The 27517-nt window shown below is 41.6% G+C and overlaps 1 protein-coding gene across 2 annotated transcripts in view; it reads right to left on the bottom strand.

Moving 5' to 3' along the window:
- The window catches only part of DEPDC1B (DEP domain containing 1B), a 78597-nt gene extending 60377 nt beyond the window's left edge, over positions 1-18220 (bottom strand). For both annotated transcript variants that reach the window (XM_058564037.1, XM_058564038.1), the window contains exons 1-2: positions 18139-18220; positions 5922-6187 (exon numbers count right to left, since the gene is read on the bottom strand). In XM_058564037.1, coding sequence (XP_058420020.1) covers positions 5922-6187; positions 18139-18186 — 314 coding nt within the window. In that variant the 5' untranslated portion in view covers positions 18187-18220. The remainder of the gene's footprint in view (positions 1-5921; positions 6188-18138) is intronic.
- Positions 18221-27517: the final 9297 nt, after the last annotated feature.

Below are 27517 nucleotides of genomic sequence, written 5' to 3'. Positions count from 1 at the left end.
TATACGTTATCCATTCACCCATTGAAGAAGTTTGGGATGTTTTCAGCTATTGGCAATTATTAACAGAGCTGCTATAAATATTCATGTACAAGTTGTTGTGTGAATGTAAGTTTTCATTTCTCTGTGGTAAATGCTTAGGAGCAGGACTACTGAGTCATATGGTAGGTATGTTTAACTTCAAAAGAATTCCCAAAAATAAAACCTGCCAAACTGTTTTCTAAAGTGACTACCTAGCAGTCTAGGCTCCCCACTAGCAACGGATGAGATTTCCAATCACTCTATATCCTCACCAGCTCTGGATGTTGTATTTTTATTTTAGCCCTTCTAATAGATATGTAGTAGTATCTCATCATGGTTTTAATTTGCATTTCCCTAATGCTAATGATGTTAAACATCTTTTCAAGTGCTTATTTGCTATCTGTATCTTTGGTGAAGTGTCTATTCAAGCCTTCTGTTCATTTTTTAATTGGATTGTTTGTTTTCTTACTGCTGAGTTTTGTAAGCTCTTTATATATTCTTAATATATAAATATAAATATATACAATATTAGTATATAATATATAAATATAAATATTAAATATACCAGTCCACTGGCATATATATGGCTTGCAAATATTTTCTCCCCATCTGTAGCTTGTCTTCTCATCCTCTTAATCGTGTCTTTCACAGGGCAAAAGTTTTTAATTTTGATAAAGTCCAATTTACCATGTTTTTCCTTTTATGAATCATGTTTTTCCTTTTATGAATCATGCTTTTGGTGTCATATCTAAGAACTTTTTGCCTATCCCCACAGCATGAAGATTTTTTCCTGTTTTTCCAAAATTTTTATAGTTTTACATTTAAATCTATAATTTCCTTTGAATTAATTTTTGTATAAAGTATGAGGTTTAGACTGAGGTTCATTTTTTGCATACAGATGGACAGATGTCCAATTAATTGTTCCAACACCATTTGCCAAAAAGACTAATCTTTTTCCTTTAAATTGCTTTTACACCTGTCAAAAATCAATTGGCCATTTTTGTGCATTTCTGGACTCTATTCTGTTCCACTGATGTAAGTGACCAGCCTTTCACCAACACCACAGTCTTCATTACTGTGGCTTTACACAGCAAGTCTTAAAACCAGGTAGCATGATTCCTCTGTTTTTTAAACTAAGAACTGTGAAAGTAACATTATTCAATAAAGCTGGCAATATCTACAGAACAAATTTTAGGTTCAAATTAAAATCAGTATTTTGGAAATAAGCCAGAAAAAAAGCAAATATAAGGGGGAAAAGACAGAAAGAAAAAGAGAGAGAAATGAAGTAGGAGGAAAAGAAAAGGAAAAAGAAGTAGGAACATGACAGTGACACGCATAAAGAGGTAGAAACAAAGAAGACAGAAAAAAAGCAACAGGGAGAGACAGGAGAATAAAGGGAAATGGTTCCCTACACATTGCATGGCAACCACCACATCTGAGCCAGTGAAGTCCTCTCTGTACACTGGAACACCACCTCTGGTACAACCACCCACCAGAGACAGCATCACTAACAAGAGAGGGCAAGGGCCAGGTGTAGGCTCCAGACTGAGGAACCCCATCCTGCTGAAGCTCTAGGACGGGCCCAACACTTCCCTCATTAAATAGCCCAAAACGAGCAATTATCAAAATACACTTCTATTTTTATATAGCCAATTACATTAGGTTTAAATAATCCTACATAATCCTACATATGTTCACATACATATATGGGCAGATTCAATGATCACTACAGAATTTCTTTAACTAGAACATGCCTGGTGTTTTGTTTAGATGCTTCAAAGAGAAAAATGTCTAGTTCTCTGAGGATGAAATACCCACCCTGTCCACTTTACAGGGTTGTCATGAAGATCCAATGAGATCATGGAAGGGAAGCTGCTTCATAAACTGAAATTTCGTGTAAAAATACAAGGTAGTGTAACTGATTCTCCTCATCAGAAGTCTAGGGCCACGAAGCTTGGTAGACACAAATGACAGCATCTGGCTCAACTACGAGGGCCTTTCCGTGAAATCTAAAACTGTCTTCACCAGCAGCACATCCAGAACTCTTTCTAGTCATCGGGATTAGTAGCAGGAAAGAAGTGGTTCCGTAAATAGCTCTGGGCACTTCTCTGCAATGTCTCCTCTGATTATTATGGACATTCAAATATTAGGATCTTGCTTTCCTTTCCTATGCAGTAAAATTCACTATCTCCTTCTATTTTCTATACTTAACTCTTTGATTCTTGAGAAAAAAATTCATGGTTAACAAATGTAAATGCAGTCACAGAACAAATACGACATACATTTTTCTAAACTAGAAATAAGATTTGACACATTCCAAAAAAAAAGCTTGACTCATCATTTCTGTTATAAAATTCTCTAATGTGTGTGTGTGTGTGTATATATATAATTTCTATCTTTAAAAAATACTGTAAGAGCCTTTATATTTCATGTAGCTTTCTCTAATTATGCCTTTCTCTAACTGCACACCCAGGAAACCACCTATTCCCTGCTGTATTTATAAATACAGGCTGATTATGTTTACCTTACCTCCTTTAGTTGAGAACTTCTTGAAGAAGACAGCTGATAATTTAATATGTATTACATAGTAATATGTTACTGGAATTCTGTGTTGACTACACCAAATGTTTCTTGTTTATTATTCTGTGTTTACTCATTCACTCACTAATTTATTTAATAAGTTAAGTCAACTTCCTGCTGTGGAAATGGAGGCAGTATGGCATACCACAGAGCACAGGCTTCAGAGAGAGACCTCAATTCAAATCCCGACTTCCACTACTAGCTGAGTGACTTTGGTGAAGTTAGTAACTTTGGCCTTATTAATTTCCTAATCTTTAAAATTAGGATAATACCACTACATCAACAGGTGTTGAGTTAAATGACAATTATGTGACGAGTCTGGCACATCACAGGTGCTGCAGACTGTTAGTTCCTTTCTTCCCAGCAAGAGCTCTCAATACCTGTTGATACTACTTATAAAGGCTCCTCTTCCATAAACCTTGATATTTAAAAGCATGTTCTGAAATTTCTGCACCTTATTGACTCTCCATCTATTTTCACATCTAACCTGCCTCCAGCTCCTGATCTCCCTCGTCTGCTTTCATTGTAATCTGGCAGTAGTACTATTCAGCTACGAAAAGCAATCAGCCCCCATTCTTCCCTGGAGCACTGGTCTGCAGCTGTGAGGACCCTGCGCACCGGTCCCAGAAGCTGCATGTGTGCAACAGCTGCTCCACACTCATCAGCTCACTCTCCATTCAAGGCACATGCCCCTTCACAAATGATTTACACGTCTACATAGATTTCATCCCAAATTAATCTGAGAAGTTGGCAAACATCAATGGTTAACTTACAGAACTTCCACTCAGGAAAACGGAAAGCTATGAGTTTTCAGGTGGTAAATAATGCAAGAAAATACTGTTCTCATTATGACTCACAAGTATTTCATAAGAGAAACTGGGCAAAAAATCGTTATTTAATGGATGAATTTAGTCTGTCTGTGCACTCTGTTTTCAAGGGGGATATATGATTACGTGGCCAGCCCCGGTGGTCTAGTGCTTAAGATTCAGCACTCTCATTGCTGCCGCCTGGGTTCAGTTCCCCATCGGGGAACCACAACACCCGTCTGTTGGGTGCCATACTGTGGCAGCTGTGTGTTGCTGTGACGCTGAAAGCTATGCCACCAGTATTTCAAATACCACCAGGGTCACCCATAGTGGACAGGTGTCAGCGGAGCCTCCAGACTAGACAGACTACAAAGAAGGACCTGGCCTCCCACTTCCGAAAAAATTGGCCATAAAAACCCTATGAACAGCAGTGGAGCACTGTCTGATATAGCACCGGAAGGCTCTGCTGTACACAGGGTCACTAGGAGTCAGAATCGATTTGATGGCACTAATAACAAACTTGAGTAAGTCTTCATATTGAAGGGAAACACACTCTAACAGTCAGTGCTGGGTGGTCGGCTCCCAGAGCAGGCTCCTATTTTACTCTCTGGAGGACTCTTAAAGCCTCACGGGGGCCAGCCCCGTGGCTTATTGGTTAAGTGCGCACACTCTGCTACTGGCGGCCCGGGTTCGGATCCCAGGCGCACACCGACGCACCACTTCTCCAGCCATGCTGAGGCGGTGTCCCACATACAGCAACTAGAAGGATGTGCAACTATCACATACAACTGTCTACTGGGGCTTTGGGGAAAAAAAGGAGGAGGATTGGCAATAGATGTTAGCTCAGAGCCGGTCTTCCTCAGCAAAAAGAGGAGGATTAACATGGATGTTAGCTCAGGGCTGATCTTCCTCACAAAAAAAAAAGCCTCATGGGACTCGATGGATAGTATCCAATTTAAGGTCACAGTAGAACAGATTGGAAGTTACTCACCCAGAGAATCTTTTAGAAGTGTTCTAGCTAAATCTTGACGGTACGGTACAAGCAATTAGAATTTCCCAAGAGAAATAATCACTTAAGAATCCCCAATGAGAAGGCATATGGAACCAGGGCTAGAGTTTCCACTGCCTGATGCTAACAAGCACTATGGGCCAGAATAAGCTAAAATCACCCAAGATCCTCATTAAAAGTTGGATCAGCAAGCCGGAAATAACTGCCAAATAGAGAGACAACTAATTGCCCAGATGACAATCTTGTTTTCTAGAAGCTGGAGACTGCTGATGAAACTCTGAGAAGTTAGATTCTAAATGTACAGCACTGTCTGTTCTTAGCCTTGCTGACCACTCTCACGCTGCTCTGTAGCCTCTCACAGCAGTTAGTCCATGAAGAAACCAAAGAAATGGTTCAGGTAGGAAACAGCCAGGTTTTCTCTGCTCACAGCCATGGGTCCCAGTGGCACCAAAACACCCTCATTAAATGTGTTATAAGAGCATTCCTGGGGCCAGCCCTGTGGCCTAGTGGTTAAATTCAGTATGCTCCGCTTCAGTGGCCCAGGTTCAGTTCCCGACCTAGGTTTGGTTCCCGGGCACAGACCTACACCACTCATTGGTGGCCATGCTGTGGCAGCCTCTCACATAACAAAATAGAGGAAGATTGGCACAGATGTTAGCTCAGGGCGAATCTTCCTCAGCAATAAATAAAAGAGCATTTCTTATTTTTCTGTTGGAGTAAGAGAAAGCAAATATTAAAGGTCCATGTTCTCCATCTCTTCTTTGAATCTCTCTCAGGTTCTTAGCGCTTTGGTAGGCCTCTCTGTAGATAACTCAACAGTTTCTCTTTTCTGGACTTGTGTGACTTCATTCCTCTTTAGTCTTCTTCCATTCCCTGAATCTTAGGTAGGTCCCCTCCACCCCCATAAATAAAAAAACCTAGTGTGCAATGAGAAGGAAAGTGCAAGCAGAGAGACATCCATTTTCCCTTGGATTATCTGGTGGTAAGTGTCCAATCATAAAATAGATGGAAACATGAACAAAAATGTTTGGGGAAATGCATTGCCAGGATTAATCTGAGACCTCAGGGAATTGGAGAACAATTCTTTGTATAGGCCCTGAGCTCTGCTCAAAGATCAGACCCACTGCGCCCCTAACCCCCTGAACACACACCTTCTCATGGCTCAGAAAGGCCCAACTCAGAGCTACTGTTTCACTCTTTCAGATTCTCTAGGAGTATTAAGCTATTGTAGCCTTCCTCCCAGGTATGCAAAAGGCATGAAAAGATTTCCTGACTGAAAAGTCACTGCAACAAGAGACTGCTGTGGGGTGCTCGATGGAGCCAAGAAACATTATAATTGGTCTTACTGTAAGGACACATTCAGTTCTCCACTCAACAAATCACAAGTAAGAGCATCACTCCAAGGGACATGGTAAATTCTTTCATCCGAGGAAGCTTCAACAGACTCTGACCAGATCCATCATCCTCCCCATCATCCTTCCTCCCCTGCAGGGTTTACTTGTCATTACCTATACAAGTGACGGTTGTCATCAAAATCTTCCTGACCCCATTTTCCCTTGATGTCTTCAATAACATGATTCTTCAGGAATTTTTTTAGCAGCTGGACCGTTTGTTTGCGAGTCACTTCAGGGCCAAAGTTCTGACTGCACCTCAGCAGCTCATGTAGCCAGTCCACAGCTTCGGCCGCCGTGAAGCAACGTTCATAACTTTTGAAACGACAGCGATGTTTCCGCAATGGCATCCTAGCGCGAAAAAGCTCAACTGTTTCATTCCACTAGGGGAAAAAAGAAAGAAAGGCATTTAGTAATCAAGGAATTTTTTTTAAAGGTTATTACATCCCAGATATTTAACACAATGAATGCAATTTTTCCATTTATAAGACTGCCTTAATAACAGATGGAGCCTTAAAAGTTTTTAATTTAGGGGCTGGCCCGGTGGCGCAAGCAGTTAAGTGCGCGCGCTCCGCTGCGGCGGCCCGGGGTTCGCTGGTTCGGATCCCGGGCGCGCACCGACGCACTGCTTGGTAAGCCATGCTGTGGCGGCGTCCCATATAAAGTGGAGGAAGATGGGCACCGATGTTAGCCCAGGGCCGTCTTCCTCAGCAAAAAAAAGAGGAGGATTGGCGGATGTTAGCTCAGGGCTGATCTCCTCACAAAAAAAAAAAAAAAAAAATTTTTAATTTATAACCTTCACACTCTAAAGAAAAAGTAACTTTAAAAAATGCATTTATTCATTCAATAAATATTTACTGGAGATATTACCATCAAGTTGTGCTATTGTGTGAACTTAAAGGATTTTTACATTAATGAGAAACATATCAAAAATAGTGGTAAAACTGAGCCTAACATGCATAATTCACTTCTTGGAGCTCTATGTTTAATATGACTTCACCTCATTCAGCAAATATTTACTGTTTATTACATGAAAGGTATTGTATGGGGAGAGGAAAAGAGAGATGCACAAGATATAGTGCCTGATGTCAAAGCATCCTTAAAAACTCTGCAGAATATTTTCCTATTTAAAAAAAAAAAAAACCTAGACACTCAGGCCTTCATCAGCCATCCCTAAAATAAACAAAATGTTCACATATGGTGTTCTTCCTACATAATTACTCTAACATCTTTTTAGGACCCTAGGCTTCCCATCAGTCCTCCTAAAAGTCCTGAAATCTCATAGTCTTACTCTCATAACCATTCTCTCTTCTCTTTCAAGTATATCACTTTACAAACCCTGAGTCTTTTATTATTCACCTCCCTTCTTATAGAAATCAGATTTTCTGATTTCACCTTTTTCTTTCAACCAGAGTTCTAATCTGAGCATATTCTTTTTATTTCGCCCAGCATTAGGTCTCTGTTTTCCCTTCTGATCAGAACTTTTCTTCCAGGCTTTTCTTCATACTTTCTACTGCCCAACCACCTCTATAACGATTGTCCCATTTCTCTTCTATGTTTGATGGCTAACTTTCTCAGTCACAGTAATAATTCCTGAGTATACAACACCAGGTGCTTAAAGGGCGGAAGTCGGATCAGTTGCAAGCATGCGCCCTGGACATGTAGTACAGTGCACCACACGCAGCAGGTATTCAATAATAAATGATTAATTGGTCTTTCACTTTTCTACTTTTTTTTTTAATCACCTTCTAACTTCAGACAATTTAATTCCACTCTGATTCTCAATCATGTCTTCCTCCTGGCCAAATTCTAACATCTTTTTGCCTTATGCATATTAATCTTTTTCTTCATTTGACACTGTTATAAGCCATGCTTCAAGTTAAGTTGGTCCAGATTTTAAAGGTTTTTTTAACTTCTTAAAAACACACACAGAGGCCGGCCCCGTGGCTTGGCGGTTCGGTGCGCACTCCACTACTGGCGGCCCGGGTTCGGATCCCAGGCATGCACCGACGCGCCACTTGTCCGGCCATGCTGAGGCCGCGTCCCACATACAGCAACTGGAAGGATGTGCAACTATGACATACAACTATCTAATGGGGCTTTGGGGGGGGGGGGAAGGGAGGAGGATTGGCAATAAATGTTAGCTCAGAGCCGGTCTTCCTCAGCAAAAAAAAAAAAAAAAAAAAAAAAAGAGGAAGATTAGCACGGATGTTAGCTCAGGGCTGATCTTCCTCACAAAAAAAAATAATAAAATAAAAAAAAATAAAAATACACACAGAAACAAGGCAAGCCACGCAGTAAGATAACATATAACCAGAAATTCAAAAACAAAACAAAACAAAAAATTCAAATCAAGAAAAAAAAGACAGACACTCCAATAGAAAAATTGAAAAAGTCGTACACAGGCACTTCACATAAAAGGATCTCCAAATTTACCATAACATAGGCAAAGATGTTTAACCTGATTAATTATCAGTGAAATGCAGGGGCCAGCCAGGTGGCGTAGTGTTTAAGTTCGTATTCTGCTTCAGCGGCCTGCAGTTTGCAGGTTCGAATCCTGGGCACTGACATACACACTGCTCATCAAGCCATGCTGTGGTGGCATCCCACATACAAAATAGAGGAAGATGGGCAGAGATGTTAGCTGAGGGCTAATCTTTCTCAGCAAAAAGAAAAAATTTTTCATTCTAATTATCAGTGAAATGCAAAAGAAATCCATAACGCGATACCACTACACACCTACAGAACAGCTAAAATGAAAAAGATAGGCAATACTAAGTGCTGGTGAGAATGTGGAGCAACTGGAAATCTCATACATTACTGGAGGGAATATAAATCGGTACAACCACTTTGAAAAACAGGTTGGCAGTATCTACAAAAGCTAAATATATGCACACCTTATAACCCAGAAATTCCATTCCTAAGTATATATCCAACAGAAATGCATATATATGTTCACCAAAAAACACACTGTTCACAGCAGCATTGTTCTTAATAGGCAAAAACAATCCAAATGTCCATCAATATAAGAACAGATAAATTGTGTTTTATTCATGCAATGGAATGCTGTACAGCAATGAAAATGAATGAACTATTACTACATGCAATAACAAAGATGATTAACAGATAAAACACAATATTGACATAAGAAAGCCAGATATGAAAAGTAAATATTATATGATTCCATTTACATAAAGTTAAAAAGCAGGCAAAATTAATCCATGATATTAGAAATCATAACAGTGGTTAATTTTTATGGAGGTAGAGACTGAGTGGGGCAGGGGGCCCTTTGGAGTGCTGGTTATGTTATATTTCTTGATCTGGGTGTTGGTTACATGGGGTGCCTCACTTTGTGAAAATTCATTGAGCTGTATATTTATAATTTGTGTACCTTTCTGTCATGTTATATTTAATAAAAAGCTAAAAACAAAACACAGACACATATATATACACACACACATGCTTATATATTAAAATCCTCCTTAAGAGCAATCACTATTTTAGATTACCAATCTGAAAGTTGATAAATATGAATTGGCTGGTTGTGGTGGTAAATTGAATGTGGAAGAGAGAGGGGAGGGAAGTGAGTGGATGAAAGAAGGAATGTATGTAAACAGAGGAAAAGCAGAGCAAATGGCTAGAACTAAGTAATGAATAATAGAAACAGAGCCCATGAAGAGTTCATGAATGGTGACTTGACTTCACTTCTGCCCACCTACCTCACCAGGTTATTGTGAGGTCAAATGCAATCCTGGCTACGTAAGGCCTTTGTAAAAGATAAGGCATTCCTTAAAGATAAGGATAACATATAAAATTTCCAAGATAATCTCAACACGAATTATGGGGTTCAATCTATTCTAGAGCTGGAAAGAACTTTGGGGCAAAATGAAGTTTGAAGGACATACAAATTGGCACATGTCACTCAGGTACTTAGTCTCAGAATAAGATCTGAAATCCTGTTCTATGGTCTCCTCCTCAAGAGATCATTTCATTATGCCAAGTACCTATGAATATTAACATAGGTTTAAACAATTTCCAGGTATTTTTAATAATTTGGTTTTTTGGGGGGATTTTTTGTGAGGAAGATTGGCCCTGAGCTAACATCCGACGCCAATCCCCGTTTTTACTGAGGAAGACCGGCCCTGGGCTAACATCATGCCCATCTTCCTCTACTTTATACGTGATGCCGCCACAGCATGGCTTGACAACCCATGCATCGGTCCACACCCCGGATCCAAACCTGCGAACCCCAGGCCGCTGAAACGGAGCGCGCGCATTTAACTGCTATGCCACCAGGCCAGCCCCTAATAATTTGTTTTTAATTCTCTGCTAACACTCAGCTTTCATTTTAGTCCTGATCAAATATGTTGGGAGGTGGGAAAAAAGAAAGGTTAATAAAAAAGACTTTCACTTATTTTATATTGATTGAATTATCATAATCACCTGAACTTAGTGCATAGTACTTTATGAATTACATAAACAAAATAAAGACAAGGCTCTCTGGGACACAATATTTTGAAATATAAATAAATATGTCTATTAATTGACTCGGCTGCTTAGCAGTTCCTCTACTCATTATTTTAATTACAGAAGTAATAATGCACATTGTAACAAATTAAGTGTATAAGTATATACAAGAGTCTGCCCTGTGTCTCTCCAATCCCACATAACTATCAAACATATACACACATATACAGAACTTTTCCCTTTGTATGTAAATGTGTTATTTATTTTTGTTGTTTGCTTCCTTTTTTAAGAAACGAGATCAATCATATTGTACAACTTGCTGTTGCATTTATCATACCATGGATATCTTTCTGTGCCAATATCCATAGATCTAGCCCATTCTTATGAATGAACGAGTTCCATAACTGACTCGGCCATTTTATTTTCTTTTTTTTTTTTCTTTTGAGGAAGATTAGTCCTGAGCTAACATCCGTTGCCAATCCTCCTCTTTTTGCTGAGGAAGATTGGCTCTGGGCTAACATCCGTGACCATCTCCCTCTCTTTACATGTGGGACACCTGCCACAGCATGGCTTGATAAGCAGTGCACAGGTCCGTGGCCAGGATCTGAACCTGTGGACCCCGGGCCACGGAAGCAGAGCACACAAACTTAACCACTACACCACCGGGCCAGCCCCTTTGCCATTTTCTAACTGAGGAGCATGCAGCCATTTCCAGTTTGTGGTTTTATAAGTATATCCTTGAATAACCTAAAGTACCAATGCTTTTATTTCTTTATTTTTGATAGAACAGATTTCTGAAGAGTATCAGCATGTTTAAACCAGTTGTAGCAATTCACACTCCTACCAACAATGTGCGAGCCTACTGCCTTATCTTTGGCCATAACCAGATGTTATTATTCTTCTCACTTCTGCCAGTCTATGTGCAAGAAATGATATCTCTATGTTTTATTTGCATTTTCCTATCTTCATCTTTTGTCATTTGTATTTCTTAGTCCAAGACTTGCCATTTTTCTATTGGGTTATCTCTTTCTTTCTTTTTTAATGAATTTTAAGAACTGTTTAAATCTAGAATTTAAATCTAAGTGCACAGAAGTCAGGAAAGTTAGTCTATTTTGCTCAGTTCAGTATCCTCACACCCAAAGACAATGTCTGGCATATAGTACTTGTGTTTAATAAATATGTATTGAATGAATAAATATGGAATATTAATCCTTTCTCAAATGTTTTAGAAATGTTTTCTCCTGGCTTATCAATTTATTTATGTGGTCTCTAGCCATATATATGAAGGTTTTGTCGTTGATGCTGTTGTTTTAAGGAAACAAATATATCTTTTTTCTTTATGGCTTTATGGTTTACTCTCTTAATAAAGTTTCCCTACCCTGAGGTATTAGAAATATTTATCAAAATTTTTTTTTAATATTTTTTTTGTGTGTGTGTAAGATCAGCCCTGTGCTAACATCTGCCAATCCTCCTCTTTTTTTCGCTGAGGAAGACTGGCCCTGGGCTAACATCCATGCCCATCTTCCTCCACTTTATGTGGGATGCCGCGGCAGTATGGCTTGACAAGCAGTGCGTTGGTGCGCGCCCGGGATCCAAACCTGCGAACCCAGGCCGCCGAAGCGGAGCGCACGCACTTAACTGCTTGCGCCACCGGGCCGGCCTCTCTTTTAATATTTTAGAGGGATTTTTTTTTAATATTTGATCCTCAACTGGAATTTTTTATGGTGGGAGGGAGGAGATCTCTAACTCTATTTTTTTCCAAATGGAGAGGCAATTATGCCATCCTTTTCTCATTGAATTGAAATATTAAGTTGAGATAGGTAGCTAGGTAGACATGAGCGAGGGATCATAGTTGGAGACCTTGCTGCATCAGCACAGCATCTTACTGGCATCCCACAAGATGCAGATAAAGGGGAACTGAGACCCACCTGGCACCACCACCGGAGTCTGAGGCCATCAACCTCAACGATAAAATAAGGGGTGCACAAACAGCACATACAAAGCCGTCTGCTCTACACCTCTAGAGGACACTGACCTTTCTTTAATTTACATACAAATTCCATATGCATTAGCCCCCCTTCCACGGGGGATGACTGCCATGAGGGTTCCGGAGATTCCCCTAGAAGATCAAGAACTCCTCCCCCTAACGTGTGGCTGGAGGAAAAATCACTACTGGCAGATAACCAGATAATGCTAATTCCCTTCTAAACAGCCCAAATAAAAATAAAACTAACTCAAGACACAGGGCAGATGTGTTGTCTGGCACTGCCTGCTCCTCACCTGGAGCGTATCTGACCTTTCCTCTAATAAATCTTTGCTTGCTTGCTGTTGCCGTTGTGTCAGTGTCTGAATTCCTCTCTTACACTGACCAAGAACTGGAGCGATGGGACTCTTCGGGCCTGTTACAGTTACCTTGCATATTACCTTTCCTGACTCTGTTTCTGAACTCTCTTCCCTATCCCACTGAGCTGTTTCTCTATTCCCGAGCAATACTATACCATTGTGATCACAGTCAATCAATACTAATGTTAAATCTCTGATAGACCACCTATAAGTTTTCTTTTAAAAAAATTTTTTGCATTATCACACTTTTACTCTTCTATATGAGCTTTCAACTGAACACATCTCCCACATAGGAAAAAAATCTATTAGGATTCCGACTGGATTTTCAGCTGTTCTGTTGACAGCTAGTTTTCATTTCACACTGGAAACTTTCTAATAGAATCCTTACCAAAGGTCCATATCTCTTTTTTAAAAAAAGGGAATTTAGGGGCCGGCCCCGTGGCGTAGCCGTTAAGTCCCCAAGCTCCGTTGCAGGGGCCCAGGGTTTGCAGGTTCAGATCCCGGATGCAGACCGACCTGCCGCTTGTCAAGCCATGCTGTGGCAGGCGTCCCATATAAAGTAGAGGTAGAGGGGCACAGATGTTAGCCCAGGGCCAGTCATCCTCAGCAAAAAGAGGAGGATTGGCCAAGATGAACAGACAACCCACCAGCTGGGAGAGAATATTTGCAAAACATACATCTGACAAGGGGTTGATCTCCATAATATATAAAGAACTCACACAACTGAACAACAAAAAAACAAACAACCCGATCAAAAAATGGGCAGAGGAAATGAACAGACACTTCTCCAAAGAAGATATACAGATGGCCAATAGGCACATGAAAATCTTCAACATCACCAATCATCAGGGAAATGCAAATCAAAACAACACTAAGATATCACCTCACGCCCGCCCGTTAGAATGGCTATAATTACCAAGACAAAAAACAACAAGTGTTGGAGAGGATGTGGAGAAACAGGAACCCTCGTACACAGCTGGTGGGAATGCAAACTGGTGCAGCCTCTATGGAAAACGGTACGGAGATTCCTCAAAGAATTAAAAATAGAGATGCCCTATGACCCAGCCATCCCACTACTGGGAATCTACCCGAAGAACCTGAAATCAACAATCCAAAGAGGCTTATGCACCCCTATGTTCATTGCAGCATTATTCACCATAGCCAAGAAGTGGAAGCAACCTAAGTGTCCCTCGAATGACGACTGGATTAAGAAAATGTGATATATATACACAATGGAATACTACTCAGCCATAAAAAAAGACAAAATCGTCCCATTTGCAACAACATGGAGGGGCCTGGAGCGTATTATGTTAAGTGAAATAAGCCAGAGAAAGACAAACACTGTATGATCTCACTTATATGTGGAATATAAACCCACACATGGACAGAGAAAACTGTATTGTGGTTACCAGGGGCAAGGGGGGTGGGGGGTGGGCACAAGGGGTGAAGGGAGTCATATATACGGTGATGGACAAACAAAAATGTACAACCCAAAAATTCACAATGTTAAAACTAGTAAAACATCAATAAAAAAAAAAAAGAGGAGGATTGGCAACAGATGTTAGCTCAGGGCTAATCTTCCTCACCAAAAAAAAAAAATTTTTTTAAGAGAATTTATAAAAAGAATTTCGAATTTATTTATTTTGATTTTTAATGGCATTTGTCATTATGAATTATAGTTACTCAGTCCATGAAATACTTTAGACTTTCAAAACTTAGTGAGGACCGTGGTGTCTGCTCCCACTTATTTCCAAATACAATTAGGGGGTTATTTAACTACTCTGCCAAGAACTAAAAAGAATTAAGTTATCTTTAAAACAACTCACCATTTTCAGTCACATTTAGAAAAAAAAAATCCTCCGTCAACACAGAACAAGACAGAGTTTGAGAAAGTGATGTTTTTACATGACATATTACATTAAAAGAGATAATCTTTATTGCAAAGGGGACAAAACAGATTTGTCTTATTATTAAGACATCTTTTGTTGTACTTATTTATTTCAGACCCCTATTTTAAAGAATAAAGAATCATACAACACAACTGGTTTTGCTTAACATCATGAGCAAAACTACAAAACACAACACTGAGTGTTGAAATGTGCTCCCTATTCTCCCCAGAATATTCATTCCATTTCCTTTCTTCTCAGTACCAAAAGTACTACGATAGTGGTGCTATAATAATATAGCACCCGGGGCCGGCCCCGTGCCTTAGTGGTTAAGTGCTTGAGCTCTGCTACCAGGTTCGGATCCCGGTCGCACATCGACACACCAGTTGTCCGGCCATGCTGAGGCGGCGTCCCACACACAGTAACTAGAAAGGATGTGCAACTATGACATACAACTATCTACGGGGGCCTTGGGGAGAAAAAGGGGAAAAAAAAAATACACCTACGTAAAAAAAAAATAATAATAATAATATAGCACCTGGCCAGGGAGTTTGGAGACAACCAAATTCTAGATCTAGTTTGCCTTGCCACATACTAGCAGTGTAAACCTGACCAAGTCAGTTCACCCCTTTAGGCTTCAATAAAATGAGGGAATTGGACTAGACAATCTTTAGAGTCCATTCTAGCTCTCAGATTTAATGACGGCTAGAAGTTTTTTAAAGTTGACCAGTTGCATCAGGTGATATAGATAACACAGAATTAAGTTCAAAGAAAGGATTAATAGATTTAAGCAATTTTCAGAAAAAGCAATTTTCTTTCTCTTGATCGTTTCTTTTAAAATAATAAATTAGGGGCCAGCCCCATCGCTTGGCGGTTAAGTGCGCGTGCTCCACTACTGGCCGCCCGGGGTTCGGATCCTGGGCACGCACCAATGCACTGCTTCTCAGGCCATGCTGAGGCTGCGTCCCACATACAGCAACTAGGATGTGCAACTATGACGTACGACTATCTATTGGGGCTTTGGGAGAGAAAGGGGGGAAAAAAGAAGAAGGATTGGCAATAGATGTTAGCTCAGGGCCGGTCTTCCTCAGCAAAAAGAGGAGGATTGGCATGGATGTTAGCTCAGGGCTGATCTTCCTCACAAAAAATAAAATAAAATAAAACAATAAATTATTTGTGGGTTACAAAAATGAAAGCTATTTCAGTGAAGATGAGCAAGTTGCTAATTAGCTTCCATATTCATCATGAATTGACTTATAGAGTCTGTCATTTGACTTTTGGCATAAAAATTTACCTAGTCCATAAAATGTTATTTTCAGATGAGACTTTGGTGCTTTAGAAAATGAAGCTGTACATGGTTTGAGAAAATATAATAAGCCATGAAAGGAGGAAGTAAAGTCCTGCTCTTTGTACACCAAGAGATTTTCCCAAGCTTTTCCTGAAGATTAGGATGAGGGTGATGTTGGGAGAAGGGGAAATGGTCAGCAGAGGGGGGACATAGTGAGGAAAGGTGAGCTGGGGCAGATAAGTAAAAAGACTAGTCACAAACTTCACGATTTACCTGCTAAAAGCTTTAAGGCACAACTGAATGATTATGCTTGGGGAAATATTTATGGATTTTACAATGGGGGAAAAGCACCTGTAATAAGAACCAAGATCACTAATAAATCAGGAATTCTCACTTTAAAAAAAAATGGCTATTGTTTTCCGTGTTTTCAAAATCTTAGCTGAAGATCAAGTTTCTCAAGTAGAATAGAGTTGAGAATTGAATTGACTACCTGGGAAATTCTGGTGAAATTGAGGTATTTTCATTATTATTCATGTAATTTAATTTTCTGCTTAACTTGATCAGTCTTGCTTAACTTGATTTGAATTATCACTTCCTGGGGACTGAAGACTTCTAGAGAACAGAGAGCTTTTCTTTATAAATTCCTTTGGTAATATTTTAGTGTGACTCAGAATCAAGCAGTGTCTTATACACGGGCACTCTGCATCTATGAAAAGTGGTATTTCATACAATTCTGTGAATATGAGATGAAAAACAGTTCCACTATGATGTAATTTCTTAAGTCGAAAGCAGGAGGAATGAGAACTAGTTACCCCAATATCCAGAGCCTCCCTCTGTTTCCTTTGGTTAAGTGCTGAGAATAAACGGGGCGGGGGTGGGGAGGGTCTCCACAAAGGAGAGTAAAGTTTTTGAAAATCCCTAATAAAGCACAATCTCTGTCTCATCCCTAAAGTTGGACCTACCAATAGCCCTAATCCCAGATGGCTTCAAATGGTAGAGGCAATTGTGAAGTGGAAACAGATATGAAAACACTATTTTTTAAAAACCCCATTTGTTCCCTGCCACCGCCATCCATACCTCTTAGAGGCTAGCCCAAAGGAAAACCTAAATTTATATTTGTGGAATTTTTTTTTTAATGAATGAATCATCTGAGTGTCTGTAGTAGATTGTTTGCAGAGATGAGTGCAATAACTCCTCCCACCCTGTTTCTATCTTTTCTTGGCTATCCATTAGAGTGCAAAGAACAATGACACTAATTCCCAAGGTAGATGTGGCCAGACGTGGTGACAGACTAAGGAGAGAGGTCCCTTCCACCCAAATTACCATTAAGCTTCTATAAAAAGCCATGTAAGAGGCTGGCCTGGTGGGGTAGCAGTTAAGTTCGCCACAGGTTCGGATCCCGGGAGGGGACCGACGCACCGCTTGTCAAGCCATGCTGTGGCAGTGTCCCATATAAAGCAGAGAAAGATGGGCACGGATCTTAGCCCAGGGCCAATCTTCCTGGGCAAAAAGAGGAGGATTGGCAACAGATGTTAGCTCAGGGCTAAGCTTCCTCACCAAAAAAAAAAAAAAGCCGTTTACAAACCTGCCATGGACACTACCAAATTGTCATCATTGGTTCTATTACGGTAATCCTTTGAAACAGAAATCACTAAAATTACTTGCTCCAGGTCACAAAGAAATCAAGTACGCCTCAGAACTCTGAATACCAAAGCTCTTCTCCCAGGAGAAAAGCCAGCACCCTGGACCGTCAGGGTCTGCAAAGGCTCTTTCAGACCATCCCTCCGGGCCAACCCCTCATTCAGGTCGGTGCTGACAGAAACACAAACGCCAGGAGCCGGAAACGTGACCAGGGAGATCCGCCTTTGCTCTAGGCACCGTTAGAAAGAATCTCAAGGGTCACCACATGCGACACTCAGGAGGGAGACACGCCCCGCCCGCACTGCCGTGAAGGGAGAGCGTGGGGGGGTGGCCTGCGGTCACGGACGGGGTCTTTCCTCTCCGGGTGTAGGCGCTGGATTCCCCAGGACGAAGCGCGCGGGGGTGGGGAGTGTCACCCTGGTCTTCCGGGGGCTTTAAATCGGGAGGCGCCGTTGATACTCGAGAACCCAGTCAACGTCTCGGGATCGAAGCTGCGCCCACCCCCAGCAGGCTGGGCTCCAAGCCCCGTTAGCCTTTCTTGGAGCATCTTCCAGAAAACGGCCACCCCAGCCGAAACACGTCCCGCCTCCAGCCCCAGGCCCGGCCTGCCCTGGAGAAGCGAGGACTGACAACCGCTAGGCGGTCGGCGCCCCGGCCGGGGAATCCCGGGGGCCGGCGGCTTCGCCCAGGCCCCCGCACGCTCACTCACCAGCTTGGTGGCCCGGTACGGCCCGGGCCCCACGATGCGGTGCTCCATGGCCCGCTCGCCGGGGCGGCTGCGGCCGCGCCGGCGCCGATCCCCGAGAGCCGGCGGCGCCGCAGTTTGAATCGCGAGCCTGCGCGCTGCGGGCGCTGATTGGCCGGTGCGGCGTCACGTGACGGGAACTGCGGGGCGGGGCCGCCGGGCTCGGGTGCGGGCGGTGGGCTGAGGGGCCGGCCTCCGGTCCACGACCTCCTGCCGCGGAGAGTTCTGTGGCCTCACGCCCGGCCCGGCGCAGAGTCGGCCGCCCTCCCTGGCCCGCCGCGCGCGCACAGCAGGGGCGGGTGCGGACTGGCCGCGCGGCGTGCCTCCGCTGGGGCCCCGCTCAGGCTTCCCCGCCACCCGCCCGCCCCGCGCACACACGCTTTCTCTGCAAAAGGGTCCATGAAGGAGCGTAATTCAGAGACCGGAACCTGGCTGGACTAGATAGACAAGTCCCTGTCGGCCCTTCCAAGTGCACCGTGAATCTGGAGGTGCTGCTAAGATTGGGAGAAGTGGGTCGTGACGTGAAGCGAGTGGACAGCCTCTACAAGTGGAGAGACATTTAAAAACTAGATAAGTGCCCTTGGCCACAGAGAGTGTCGACAGCGTGGAAGAACAATAAAGAGCTGGGAGCGAGCCCAGATTCAGCTTCCTGTACTGTTCTTTTGGTTGAGTAGTCTTTCCCTTGAATTTGAGTTCTCTGTTTTGTATCAGACTGAAAATTTGAGTCCTTTGCCATAGGGCCAAGTTCTTTTGCTGCTCAGAATTTTCCCCCTGGAAATTGGTGGTCTGCTTTGCAATTGTTCAAAGGGACAAATGAGGTCATCACTCTATACCTATGACTCGAATTCAAAGTTCAAAGCTAGTCACCTCAGTGAGTACCCAAGATAAGACGTCGTTAAGACAGAGCTGAGTAAAGGATCAGATTCCCGCCTTATCCCACGTACATAACCCTCTCCTTCCTTTACTGGTTTAGGTATGTATTTAGCTGCAGTTTTAGAAAGCCCAAAAATTCCTTGTATGATACGTATGTGTTACTTCTGTAATCAGAAAGAGCAATAAAGATCATTTTTACTTCCAATGAGTGAATCCTTCTCAGAACTTCTTTTTTTTTTTTTTTTTTTTTTTTGTACCTCCGAACTCCATGGAAGAGATCTGCTTGTCCTTAGCAAGTGATACCAATTGGGCACGAGAGACAGAAGGAGGAAAGGAATTTCAGAGCCTCGGTGATCTGAGACCTGCCACCACCTGCCGTGGTGGTGGAACTGACATCTGATACAAAACATCATGCCCTGCTGCCTGAGCCTTTTCCCAAGAATCCATCATGAGCCATAGACAAGATAATTCCTTTTACTGGAAAGGCATATCTCCAAATGATCTACATATCAGAGGCCATAAAGACAGCCTTGGTGATTGTAGTTTAAATTGGGCTGAGGATCATCAGTCTTTCAGTATCACATAAAAACAACTTAGAAATTTCTCACCCTCTCTGTGCCCTGAAAAGCCAGTGTTTTCTACTTTTCTGGCCTAGCTCCAGCCGTGCTGGTCTTCTTTCTGTTCCTTCAACATACTAAGTTTGTTCCCACCTCACAGCCTTTGCTCTGTGCCCCTGCTAGGAATGTTCTTGCCCCAACTCTTTGCAAGCCCTTCTCCATTTCATCATTAGGTCTCAGTTCAAATGCTGCCACCCTAGAAAAGTCTTCCCTAACCTTCCTGTGTAGACAAGTCTCACCCCCCCAACACTACTCTTGCACTGTTTTCTCTCTCTTGCTCTGAGAGCACTTATCTGTATCTGGAATTGTTTTTCATCTTCTACTTCTACAGTAATGGTTATCAAATAAAGGGATTCCACCTTCTGGGAGCATTTTACACATTTGTGGGATTGTTTTCCGGTTTTCAAAAAGATAGGAGGGCCACTGCTGGTATTTTGTGGGCAGGAGCCAGGAGAGTTAGATGTCCTGTGATGCTTAAGTCGGGCTGCACAACCAACAATTGCCACGTGTTCTGGATGACTTTCTAGTGTCTGTCCCACTGGACATTCAGGTAAGTGAAAACCTAGAACCTAACTCTATTTTACATGCAAATAAAAAATGTTTTCAGCCAGTTTTAGTAGACATTGAAGTCTTTAGGAATATTATACTATTCTGTTTAGGAGTGTACCAGAAGTTGCTCGCCATCTCAGAAAATCATGTCTATAATGGCAACGCAGTTTGTGGTGTTGGCGACACATATCCGTGTCCTTCTGCATCTGGAACTGTTGAATTCATGGGAATTATACCTACTGATGTTATATACTTATTTAGTCCTTATTTCAAAATGTCAGATATTAAAAAAAATGATGGCAATATTCAGTTGACTTTGTCTTTACTTCTCTTTAATCCAAATCTATTTTTGTAAGTACATGCAAGTACTTGCCTATTTCATTATATCTTCCTGATGTAATCATCTTAGGTGTTTATTTAAATTTTGAAATGAATATTGCTTTATTATAAATTACTTCCTTTTTATTTCACCTGTATAATGCTTTATTATAAATTACTTCCTTTTTATTTCAGCTGTATAAAAGAATATTATGTTAATTTTTCGTTATGTGTAGGTTGATTACCTGTGAATTTCATTTGGCAGAGTAAAAAGAGTATTGGCTTTGATCCAGTTGCAAACCTTTGCTCTGGTCTAGAATATAAACTTCATGAGATCGAGGACCTTTTGTCTCCCACTGTATCCCAGTTTCTAGGACAGTATCTGATACATTGTAGATACTCAAATAAAAAATTTTTACGTAAATGATATATCTTTGTTTTAATGTAAAAATATTTTAACTTACTCAAGTAAAACTGAAGCAGAGAGAGATGGCACAGTTTATTCTGTGACTTTCCATGCCTCAGTATACCACAATCTTCTCTCCCTCTCCATAGGTACCCCAGTTAAACACCAAAAATGCTAGTTTATTTTTTTTTTCTGATAGACTAATAGCTATTGTAACTAATATTTATCTCTGACTTATCTACTAGGAACTTAGAGCCAAATTTGTGACCAATTCCTAACAACTATAAAGAATGTAATGGTGACTTCTTTTATTTTTCTATCTTTATTTTCTATTTATTCTATGATATTATATAAATATATTGTAAGCTGCCTCAGTTCCTTTTGGGAAGGAGGTACCCACTTCTTATAAGAAATAAATTACAATCCTTACATTTGATCCTCAGAACTATTTGGATATATAAATGCGAATAAGCCCTTTTTACTGATGAGGAAGCTAAGCCTCAGAGAGGTTAGGTGACTTGCTTAACCAGAGAGGTTAAGTGTCCCGCAGCCAGTAATTAACAGAACTTGGAGTTGAACCTAGACCTTCTGCCGCCAAGGCCTGTGGAGTTTGGTTTGCTTTGGTTTGGTTGCTTGGTTGGTTGGTTTTTACTCGTATCTTCAGGAATCAAAAAGGATAATTTTCAAATATAAAGGAGAATTTTGCATTTATATTTATGCAAAGAGACATTTCAGGAGTGGGGGAAGAAAAAGAGAGAAAACTTTCATAAACCTATCCAAATGATCCTTCCCGGGAATCAGTTTCATAAAAATCACACACTTGAATTCCTTTTCAACCCTCTGATTATGGTTTGGCTTGTTATTATTTTTGTGGCATTTATTAATTGGGATTTATTGCATATGAAGTATATATTTAATCAGACTACTACCCCCCAAGAAAGTTGAACTCTCAGTTATGTCCATTTAATTCATTAAAATTCATTTCCACATTCCAAGTGTCGCAATTTTAATAAATTGCTATGCATACTCTTCTCTGGCATATTTAAGTGTGAGGCCATCAAGATCTCATAGAAACTTTGACCCAGTCTCAGAACATCTTTATAAGGTGAGTAGTAGCACATTGAGGACTGGTGGTTTTACCATCAACATCTGACTTATCACTGGCGTTAGGAAATTCCAAGCTGTGGAGCAAAAAGTAATATAGGCATCAAGTATATTGCCGGGTTGGAAGCTGTGTTTCTCAATCACGCTGAGTAGGGAGTGGTTGGGAGCCCTGCCTTCAGGCCCCAGAGGGATTGCCCGTTCAGTCCTCCTGCTGCATGAAAGGTCTCCCAGCCGGTTGGATGGGTCATTTTGAAAGAACTCCTCTGCTGAAACCCAAGTCTCTCACTGCTTACATTAGTCTTGAGCCTTTCGTATTGTAGTGCAACTACATTCAGTCGTTTGATGGCATTTAAGTCATCAAGATGGTCCATTTGCTGAGGTTCTTGAAAGTTGTGAAATTCGTGACTTGATTTCCAAGGCCATTGGTCTGTACTTTCATCACTCTACTGGGAAATGTTCCCCCCAGAACTTGTGTTAATACTATTCGTTAATAGGGGCATCACATTCTTTAAGGTGTGGGTGAAGAAGAAAGGATAAAAATATGTGGAAAATATAAAACCATAGTATTTCATTGAAATCGTTGAATAATATTTTTATTTCAGCATTTAAAAAACAAATGCCATGGGGCCAGCCTGGTGGCATAGTGGTTAAGTTTGCGTGCTCTGCTTCTGGTAGCCCGGGGTCCACAGGTTGGGATCCCAGACACGGACCTATGCACCGCTTATCAAGCCACACTGTGGCAGGCGTCCCACATAGCCCAGGGCCTCAGAAAAAAAAAAAAAAAGAGGAGGATTGGCAACAGGAGTTAGCTCAGGGCTAATCTTCCTCACATGAAAAATAAATAAATAAAAATAAATGAATAAACAAATGCCACAAAGATGGGGCCGGCCCGGTGGTACAGTGGTTACGTTCGCACGCTCTGCTTCGGCGGCCCGGGGTTCACAGGTTCAGATCCCAAGCACAGACCTATACACCGCTCATCAAGCCATGCTGTGGGAGTGTCCCATATGCAAAATAGAGGCAGATTGGCACAGATGTTAGCTCAGGGCCACTCTTCTTCAAGCAAAAAAAAGAAAAAAAGGAAGAAGATTGGCAACAGGTATTAGCTCAGGGCCGATCTTCCTCACCACAATAAATAAATAAGTAAATAAAAATAAATGCCACAAAGAAATAGAGAATTTACATCTATTCATTCATTTATTCAACATGTGTGAGTTCCTACTCTGTCAGGCACTGCTCCAGTCACTGGAATACTGCAGTAGAAAAAACAAAGTCCCTATTTCCAGAAGCTGACATCCTAGCAGAGGAGGGGACAGCAAGCCAACTATAATACATAAAAATATATACTATATCAGGTGGTCACTGAGTGCTGGAAGAAAAATAGAAGAAAGAGGAGAGGGTGTGGAGGGGCAGATGTAATTTTGGCTCAGGTGGCCAGGGAAGGTCTCTCTTATGAAGTGACATTGGAATAGGCAATCTGAGTGAGATAAAGGAGTAACTGGGGGAGGACCTTCTAAGCTGATGGAATGAACAGCCCATGTGAAAGCCCAAGGTAGACACACGCTTGCCACATCCAGGGAACGTGGGAAGGCGGCCAGTGTTCGCTGGAGTGGAGTGAGTGAAAGGAAGGCTGGAGGAGCTGGGGTTAATGTGTGGACGGTGGACTGGGGTGGGAATAGGAGTGGAGGAAAGAGTGGAAGCAGGAAAACCAGCTAGGAAGCTTTGCAGTACTCCAGTAGGAAACAACAAATAACTTTTGTTGGTACAGTGCTTGGCACATAGTGACATGCAACAAATAGTTGTCAAGTGAATAAATGAGTAAACAAGTGTAACTAAGCTTCAAGAGTTATTCATCTATCTGCCTACCACAGTGCTCATTACTGAAGAAAGAATTCTCTAATATATTCTTGTTTCTTCTTAAAAAAAAAGTTATCTCCTAAAGATCAATTCGATTCACTCTGTCTATAAGTATATTTATTCTATGTATGTACTCTATAGTAACTAACTTTTATATTTTCAATTTAACCCATAAAATTTGCTTCTGTACCTACTACTCTGCTATGTCTTATTGTTAAAGGAGTATCCATACTTGTTTCTTCCTTTTGAGTCTGGGAAGATACAATCCACACCCCATGCCTTGTGTTATAATCGCACACACACACGCACACACACCTCCTGCCGCCCCATACTCATACCATTACAGTTCTTTTTTTTTTTTATAATTTTATTTATTTATTTATTTTTTCCCCCAAAGCCCCAGTAGATAGTTGTATGTCATAGCTGCACATCCTTCTAGTTGCTGCATATGGGATGCGGCCTCAGCATGGCCGGAGAAGCGGTGCGTCGGTGCGCGCTCGGGATCCAAACCGGGCTGCCCGCAGTGGAGCACCCGCACTTAACCGCTAAGCCACTGGGCCGGCCCTACAGCTCTAAGTTAGTGTAATAAAACCTTTACCAAGGATATAGCTGAATGGATTCTCATATTTGCACATAAGTTCAGTTTCTGGCACATCACAGCCATGCCTCTTTGTTGCTATAGCTAAGTACAATTCTCTATATCTAGCAAAGTGACCTGATGGAAAAAAAAATTGTTTTAACTAACATTGGTCTGGCTAAGGAATATAAGATGAATTAGAGGAGGAAGATTAGACAGGAAAGCCATTTAGAAGATAGCTGAACTAATACAGACATGAAATTCCAAGAGCAATGGGGTGTCGTAAAAATAGCTGTGTAACCTTGGGCAAGACCCTTAACTTTTCTCATGTCTCAGTTTCCTAATCAATGAAACGGAAATAATAATGATATCAGCTTCCTAGGGTTATTGAGAAACTTAATTGAGGAAATACATGCAAATTTCTTAGAATTCTGCTTCTCTTAGATGGGAGGCAGAATTCTAAGTTGGTCTCCAAGATTCCCAGCCTTGATGTACATATACCTTCTCCCACTTATTCAATCAAACATGAATCTAGGTACTGCTGTAAAGGGATTTTGTACATGTAATTAAGGTCCCAAATCAGTTGACCTTAGAATAGGGAGATTATTTAGGTGGGTCTGACCTAATCACACGAGACCTTTACGCCGGCCCCATGGCTTAGCGGTTGAGTGCGCGCGCTCCGCTACTGGCGGCCCACGGTCGGATCCCGGGCGTGCACCGACGCACCACTTCTCCAGCCATGCTGAGGCCGTGTCCCACATACAGCAACTAGAAGGATGTGCAACTATGACATACAACTATCTACTGGGGCTTTGGAGGAAAAATAAATAAATAAAAAATTATTAAAAAAAAAAGAGGAAAAAAAACCTTTTCTCCAGCTGGTTACAGAAGTCAGAGGTTCAAAGAGGAACTGAATTCCGCCCTGAATGAGCTTGGAAGCAGATTTTCTCCTAGAGCCTCCACAGGGAAACTCGGCCTGGCGTATGCCTTAATTTCAGCCTTATGATACCTGATACACTGAGCAGAGAGCATGGCTACACCACGCCAGACTTCTGACCTACTGAACTGTGAGCTAATAAATGGGTGTCATTTTTAATCACTAAATTTACAGTAATTTCTTATGTAACAATGGAAAACTGATAAGCCTTGTATATACAACCTCTGAATAAGTGTTTGTTCTAGCTATTACATGGCAGTAGAGGGAATAAAAGAAATGTCAATATTTAGTGAATGGCTAGTTATAAGGGATGAGGGAGAAGAAAAAGCCAAAGATGGCTCCAAACGTCTGGGAGACTCGCAGAAAGACTGCACCATTAACCACAATGAAACAGGAGTTGTTTGGGTACACAAGAAGGAGCATGGAGAAGGGACTTCATTACGCATAAGCAAGGTAGCTTGTTTAAAATTCAATTTTGTGGATTCCACCCACAGGAGTACCTACTAGATTCCACAGGGGACTTAATGGTTTTGACTCTTTACCCGTGATTCCAAAGACCCATGACATGTACATATTTCTAATTTTGATGAGCAACACCTAGAAACTCCCACCTTGGAGGCTGGTATACAGGAGAATGTCATCCAGCTTCTAAGTGAGCCTAGCAACCACCTAGGATCCCCCACTCAATATGACTTTGATATTCTCTTCTCTTCATGTTTATGCATGGTATGGGGAAAACATTACGCTACACTCATATTTGAGAATTCACCTAAGTCATTAGCTCTGTTCCTCATAATTCCCAAAGGCCCAAAGAAGTTGGGATTTGGATATGCAGCATTTGATTGACAGCGAAACATGCAAATAGAGATGACCCATGGTTGGAAATATTAATTAACTCAGGAGGGTAGGTAGAGTTGGGGAAGTTGAAGCCCTACAGATAAATGAGGACTTTGAGAAAGGAAGAATAGGAAGAGACAAGCAGAGGACTTCCTCCCCTGAGTGACCTGTTTCTCTGGCCCTCAATCCTGCTGCTTCACCTCTGAGTCGAGGCTTGTCCGCCCACTCCTAGCACGTCACCCACTGCAGTTCCTCAGCCTGCTCTGTGCTGGTGATACCTAGATTATCAGCTTGTTCCACTCTCTTGTTTCCCTCCCTTGAGGCTTAAACTCTCGACATCCATCAAAGACCTTCTCTTCTGTTTCACTGTCAAAGGCATGAGGTTCAAGTTTTCACTTCAGTAGAATTACAAATCATTACATGCGGGCCGCCCCTGGCTTAGCGGTTAAGTGCGCGCGCTCCGCTACTGGCGGCTCGGGTTGGATCCCGGGCGCGCGCCTACGCACCGCTTGTCCGGCCATGCTGAGGCCACGTCCCACATACAGCAACTAGAAGGATGTGCAGCTATGACATACAACTATCTACTGGAGCTTGGGGGAAAAAAAGGAGGAGGATTGGCAATAGATGTTAGCTCAGAGCCGGTCTTCCTCAGCAAAAAGAGGAGGATTAGCATGGATGTTAGCTCTGGGGTGATCTTCCTCACAAAATAATAATAATAATAATAACAAATCATTACATGTTATTGAACTTTCTAGTGGATGACAAGTAGTCAAATGATAAACGCCAGTATTAGTAGATCAGTTGTTGAACCCAGAGCACCTAAGCTCAGGTTTAAGAGAAATCTAAAAAGTAGGATCTTTTGCAAATCAAAAACTACAATTATATATCACCTCACACTTGTCAGAATGGCTGTAATTAACATGACAAGAAATAACATGTGTTGGAGAGGATGTGGAGAAAAGGGAACCCTCATACACTGCTGGTGGGAGTGCAAACTGGTGCAGCCACTATGGAAAACAGTATGGAGATTTCTCACAAAATTAAAAATAGAAATACCATATGACCCATCTATCCCACTGCTGGGTATTTATCCAAAGAAAATGAAATAAATAATTGAAAGAGATTTATGCACCCCTATGTTCACTGCAGCGTTATTCACAATAGCCAAGAGGTGGAAGCAACCCAAGTGCCCATCAATGGATGAGTGGACAAAGAAGTAATGGAATACTACTCAGCCATTAAAAAAGATAAAATTGTGCCATTTGCAA

Source organism: Diceros bicornis, chromosome 20 (genome assembly GCF_020826845.1).
Source record: "Diceros bicornis minor isolate mBicDic1 chromosome 20, mDicBic1.mat.cur, whole genome shotgun sequence".
NCBI classification, from domain to species: domain Eukaryota; kingdom Metazoa; phylum Chordata; class Mammalia; order Perissodactyla; family Rhinocerotidae; genus Diceros; species Diceros bicornis.
Note: the sequence above shows the minus strand (reverse complement) of the source record. Positions and strands in the feature narration are given on the sequence as shown.